This window comes from Oryctolagus cuniculus, chromosome 7, assembly GCF_964237555.1.
Source record: "Oryctolagus cuniculus chromosome 7, mOryCun1.1, whole genome shotgun sequence".
Taxonomy (NCBI): domain Eukaryota; kingdom Metazoa; phylum Chordata; class Mammalia; order Lagomorpha; family Leporidae; genus Oryctolagus; species Oryctolagus cuniculus.
Window position 1 is genome coordinate 53,892,205 of NC_091438.1, and position 6,027 is coordinate 53,898,231.

At 49.9% G+C, this 6,027-nt stretch overlaps 1 protein-coding gene across 4 annotated transcripts in view; it reads left to right on the forward strand.

The window, feature by feature from the left end:
• The window catches only part of IGSF3 (immunoglobulin superfamily member 3), a 94,289-nt gene extending 88,561 nt beyond the window's left edge, over nucleotides 1-5,728 (forward strand). For all 4 annotated transcript variants that reach the window (XM_051856126.2, XM_051856122.2, XM_070077815.1 and 1 more), the window contains 2 exons: nucleotides 372-869; nucleotides 2,738-5,728. In XM_051856126.2, coding sequence (XP_051712086.2) covers nucleotides 372-869; nucleotides 2,738-2,988 — 749 coding nt within the window. In that variant the 3' untranslated portion in view covers nucleotides 2,989-5,728. The remainder of the gene's footprint in view (nucleotides 1-371; nucleotides 870-2,737) is intronic.
• The last annotated feature ends 299 nt before the right edge of the window (nucleotides 5,729-6,027 follow it).

The window sequence follows — 6,027 nt, forward strand, 5'->3', positions numbered from 1 at the left end:
GCATCTGGCTCCTGGCTTTGGATCAGCGCAATGCACCGGCCGCGGCAGCCACTGGAGGGTGAACCAATGGTAAAGGAAGACCTTTCTCTCTGTCTCTCTCTCTCTCACTGTCCACTGTGCCTGTCAAAAAAAAAAAAAAAAAAGTTTTTTTTCTGCACAAGTTCATATACAGAGTTCATGGTGCTTTGTAGCAGTTTGTCTTGGGTCTGCTTCCACATTCCTGACTGTAGCACCACCTGGATGTCTTTTCAATAGGTGCAAAGCATTCTATGGCATGGATATTATTACAGTAGTCATGGACATTGAGTTTGTTTTAAACAAATAAATTAAAGCAGCCTGTTCTCCCTTCCTTGTCCCTTGTGTGCCCCCAGATGCCGCCCTGCAGGTGGACACAGTGGTGCCCAACGCCACGGTGTCTGAGAAGGCCGCCTTCCAGCTGGACTGTAGCATCGTGTCCCGCTCCAGCCAGGACTCCCGCTTTGCTGTGGCCTGGTATTCCCTAAGGACTAAAGCTGCCGGGAAAAAGGGAAGCCCAGGTCTGGAAGAAGAGGAGGAGGAAAAAGAAGAGGAGGAGGACGACGATGAGGACGTCGACGAGGAAAACGAGGAGAGCCCGACAGAGCGCGTAGTCCTGCTGAGTGTGGGCCCAGATGCCGTCTTTGGCCCAGAGGGCGGCCCCTGGGAGGGCAGGCTTCGCTTCCAGAGGCTCTCTCCACTGCTCTACCGGCTCACGGTGCTGCAGGCCAGCCCCCACGACACGGGCAACTACTCCTGCCACGTGGAGGAGTGGCTGCCCAGCCCCCAGAAGGAATGGTATCGGCTGACAGAGGAGGAGTCCGCCCCCATCGGCATCCGTGTTCTGGATACAGGTAAGTTCCCCTGAGACTGAGGAAAGATATCCCTGTTGGCTCCAACTCTGCTGGGAAGATAAATTTGGAGTTTGTTCATGGGTTAATAAGCAGTTTTTCTTTCTTTCTTGTGTGTGTGTGGTTTTTTTTTTTTTTTTAAAGATTTATTTATTTTATTTGAGAAGCAGAATTACAAGGAGAGTGAGAGACAGAGAGAGAGAAAGATTTTCCATCCACTTGTTCATTCCCCAAATGGCCACAATGGCTGGGGCTGGGTCTCCCACATGGGTGCAGAGACCAATTTCTGCTGCTTCTGCAGGCACACTGCAGGGAGCTAGATCAAAAATAGAGCAACCAGGACTCAAACTGGTGCCCATGTGGGATGCTGGCATCACAGGAGGCCATTCAACTTGCTGTGCCACAACACTGGCCCCAATATGCATTCTCAACTGCCGTGGGCATTTATTAGTAAGGTTTGAGATATGGTAGGATTTGATGTATGAGGGTACCTCAAAAAGTTTGTAGGGAAAATGGAATTAAAAGATGAGTTTTTTATGATGATGCAAAGAAATTTGTACAAAAAAATTTGAGCTCCATGCATGCAAGAGGTCTTTAAAAAGTTCATGGAAATTGTGTATTATGAAGAAAACCACGCATAATTTCAAAACCTTTTTGCATCAAGATAAACTTATCTTCTAAGTCCATTTTCCATGAACTTTTTAAAGTTCTCTGTACCTGTGTCCTGAATTATATGTCTCAACAAGGCGCTCTTTTGATTGGCCTTCTGCCAAAATGTGGATTTTTTTCAGACTGAAAATGGTGTTTCTTACAGTAGCATTAGCCTATCATGCAGAAAAAGCTGTTTGCTAGAATTTTCAACTTCTTTTCAGTCAAAATTTTGACCACATCATCTTAAATTTGTTTTTGAGTTTTGTCAGCTATTTCTTTTCCTCAACCCTGTTAACCAGACATTAGATAGGGTCACATGCAAGTGAGCTTTTGTGGGTCAATGTGACTATCAGCCATTCTGTATGTCTTGGACATTATTAAGTGTAAGTAAATGTTATGTGTTAACACTGCTGAGCAATGACTGCAGTGGAAGGAAAAGCAGAAAAAACCCTAACTTGTACCTAGACCACCTGATGATCTGCAGAATACGCCTGTCTGGACGTAAAAGGAATCTGCTCAGGCTGCAGTTTGCTGGCCTGTGTGCACATCCGTAGTTAGCAAGCGTCAAGGGGCAGAGGCCACCCGGCAGCCTTACTTTAAAGGAAAGCAGGGGCTTCCAGAGGCCAGGCTCCTGCCGAGGCCGGACAAGTGGCAGAGCAGCCCTGGACCTGGGTCACAGGCTGCCTGGCTTCATCCTCTTCCGTAGCCAGCAATTACTAACGCTGTGTTCTGAGCAGTCCTGGACACACTGTGGCTGGCTGTAGATGGCCCACGGTGACATTCTAATCGATGGTATTAATCAAGCAGGCATCATTTCTGCTCTCAGAAGCTCGAAGGAGGAGAGTGTGTTAGGTTCCCAAAGGAAGGGGTTGGGGTGGGGTGGGTTTGCAGCAGAACTACATGCCAGGGGACACAGGAACTAGAACCACATAGGAGGTTCAGACGGAACTGGAGACGGCTTCCGTAGTGTCCTAGATGCAGCCGAGTTCACAGTCAGTAAGCTATGTGATAGTCTTTGGCCTTCCAAGCAGAAATAATGGATCTCCACGGACAATGGGAGCATTCCTTTGACGGTGCAGCCAAGAACTGGAAGAGGCATTGCTGTGGGAAAGCAAACACAAGGGTGGTCTCCCCATCTGTGGTGGGGGCAGGGTGGGCACGGCGCCGGCAGTCCAGGCTCACTGCCCTCACTGTCTCGTCTCCCTCACCATCCTCTTCAGGTTCCACCCTCCAGTCTCTCATCTGCTCCAACGACGCACTCTTTTACTTCGTCTTCTTCTACCCCTTCCCCATCTTCGGAATCCTCATCATCACCATCCTGCTGGTGCGCTTCAAAAGCCGCCACTCGAGCAAGAACTCCGAAGGCAAGAACGGGGTGCCCCTGCTGTGGATCAAAGAGCCGCACCTCAACTACTCCCCTACGTGCCTGGAGCCCCCCGTGCTCAGCATCCACCCGGGAGCCATAGACTAAAGGGGGCCGGCCCAGCGGACGTCAGCCGTGGAGGAACTGAGCCTCTGCCTCACCACCTCTCGCTCTGTGATGGTTCAGTCGACAGCACCCACACTCCAGTGCCGGGGCAGAAGATCCTTAGACTTGACAAGTGTTCACAGGGACAGACCGCCTCCAGGGGGCAGTCTTGGTTGGTTAGCTACTTGCACCTACATATTGTGACCCTGCCATCGTCTCGGGTTTCTTGTTTCTGTCTTCGGTAATGTAGTGAGTAGCTCCAGGTGCCACATCTACTCACTGATTTATCTCGTATTCTCAGATAGATATGGGGGTTGTTCTGTTTCGTCATGTACTCTTTTTAAATCCCTTCCCTCCACCCCTTTTGGACTCATAAGGGTTTGAACAAATTTCTCACTGACGGCAAAAGAAGGCCGACGTGACGGTGGCAAGGAGTATCTTCCAAGACTTCCTGTTTTTATGCATTTAAAAATGCCACCCATGGACCAAAATATACGCCAACATTTTTTTTCCCTTTCTTACCAAGACTTGAAAATTGTGTGTAGTGTGGGCCCAATTTGTATCTTATCTTTCCCCTCAGCTGGGGTGGTTGAACCACTTTGCAGTGAAGATGAAAGCATTGCATTTTGCTTCAAAGAACTGTGGACATACACGAGGAGTCCTGCATAAGTCCGTTAGGAGTAGACGGTGCCCAGCCAGCCTGGCTGTTACGCAGCACAATGGCTTCACCCCATCACTGCCAGAGTCAGAAAGCCATCCTGGAGGAAGAATGGGTCAGAAGCCCCCTGCAGTGCAGACTTTTTGAGCTACAGAGGGCAGAGGGCTGCTGCCAGCAGTGACTGACTTTGAGCTTGACCAAAGCCGATGCTTAGAGAAGGAAGAGAAAACAGGGCTGGTTGCTGGCTTGATCTGTTCTGTGCAAGGGCGGTCTCTGACTGACAGCTGGGAGCTGGTGGCTTTTGTCTGCGGGTGCTTTACCAGACTCTGCAGGGGGGAAGTGTTGGGTAAGGCTGGAAGGGGGTCAGCCCCGAGCCGAGCACAGGGGCCAATGCAGCCACCGTAGGAACATGTGGTGGGCACCAGGCCAGGGACACAAGAGCAAGTCGTGGGGATGAGAGCAGGCATTCTGGGACCTGGCGTTGGAGGACACAGAAGAAGGCAGAGATGTGAAGATGAGACCTCTCCTCTGCCTCAGACACTGATGTCTTCCTCCTGTGCCATTTGCCGCTTGCTGCTTCTCATTGCATTAGAGCATCAGCCCCAGGGGAGACCAGCCCGGCCCGTGCAGCTCTCCAGTGCACCTGTCTCAGCAGACAGGGGCGACTGGCGCTGTCTATGGCAGTTTCTCCCTTCCCTTGGTTCTTTCTGTGTGGCTTTAGGTTACTTGGTTGTTCATTGTTACAATTGTTTTTAATTCAACACCCGGGATTCTGGGCCAGTGTCCCACTGTTGTTTACACTGCTGGGCCAGGTGCTGGGCTTCCTACCCCCATTTGTTCACTCCGTGAAGATGTCTTGTACTCATGCTTCCCCATATTCAGCTCTCTTCCTCCAGGATCTTGCGTCTTGAATCCCAAGAGGGCAAAGCTACCAGGGATTCTAGAACTAAAAGGCAACAAGAAGTTCCTGTGGAGCTCGAATGTTCCAAACATGAACAGACGCCAGGGCAGGTGGCCATGACCATGAGGGTGCGAGTCCTCAGCAGGAGTCTGCAGGGAGTGCGGGCTGGCCCATGGATGATGTGTCAAGCTGTGGCTAAGGGGAAGCGGGTGACGGACAGGCTGGTGCTGGCCTGCCTGTCCCTCAGATAGACCTTCCTAGGAGACCGCAGGTAGGCAGTGCCACCTGCATCCCATGTTTGCTAACCAAACTGATGCTTGTTTACAATGCTGCATCCACGCCTTGGAGGTACAGAATGGGCCCCAACATGAGCAAAGAAGGTCTTCGGGCCCATTTCTTCATCAAAAGGTGTGGGCTTTCAGTGGAAAAGTGCTGACTCCTACTTTACAGGCTGAGTCACGCGGGAAGAGGACTGACTTCCCCTCTGAGTGGAAGGGTGCCAGAGGGCCGGCTGGGACCGACCCAGCTTTCAGTTGGAATTGCTTCGTAGCAGTAGAAAAGTAGGTGCTGCACGTAGTTAAATAGGTGAAGCAGTTGCAGGAAATGTGAAAGGAAGAGAGAAACCGAAGCCAGTATTCTAAGAATTGCTTTTTCTATTTTCTAACGGGCCGGGGATACCATCAAGGCTTGAACTTTGGGAGCTTTCTATGAAAAACCCCGGGACCTTCTTTCTTTGACCATTTCTATGGAAATGTGATGTCGGATGAATGGTGATGGTGCCCTCCAGTGGCTGCAAGACCTCATTGCACATTGTCTACCGAAGCTTTAGTCTTGTCAGGAGAGGAACGCTTGGGCATCTCTCTTGCCTCACCTGCGTCTACAATGTTGCATTTATGGAAAACTACACTGTGCTAGGCGCATTCCAAGACATGGATATGACCACACCCTCTTTGACCCAGGGTGTTTCTGTAGCAAGTTTTCATATTCTTTTCAAACAATAGTTTCTCTGCGTTAATTGTTGAAGGAAAAAAAAAAAGATGGGGTAAGAAAACTACCCTTGCATGATGTAGAGAGCTGTTGAATTGTTTTGTTTTGTTTTTTTAAAGGAAAAACTCTTTGTAAGATGTTGCACTAAAACGTTTTATATACACTTCAGAGACCTGTAGTAAATTATGTTGAAAATACGGCTGTTTACATTTCTTGGAGTCTGGTGTTCCTTTCCCGTCCCATCATCAGCTCTTTCTGGAGTGGAACTGTGCTGGAGGTGCCTGGAGTTCTGTCCTTGGCGTTGGCCTGCCAGGCTCCAGGTTCACGAGTTGCAGCCTTTGTGATCATGCCCCGCCCACAGCCCAAATGGTGGTGACTTTGAACACGTGATGCATGTCCATCTTCATGACACTCTATGCCATGTGTACTGGGCAGGCTCAGACAGTAGATCTTCTGATCTGTGTCTATCCAGGTTTCTTTGATGGGGAGAGGCACA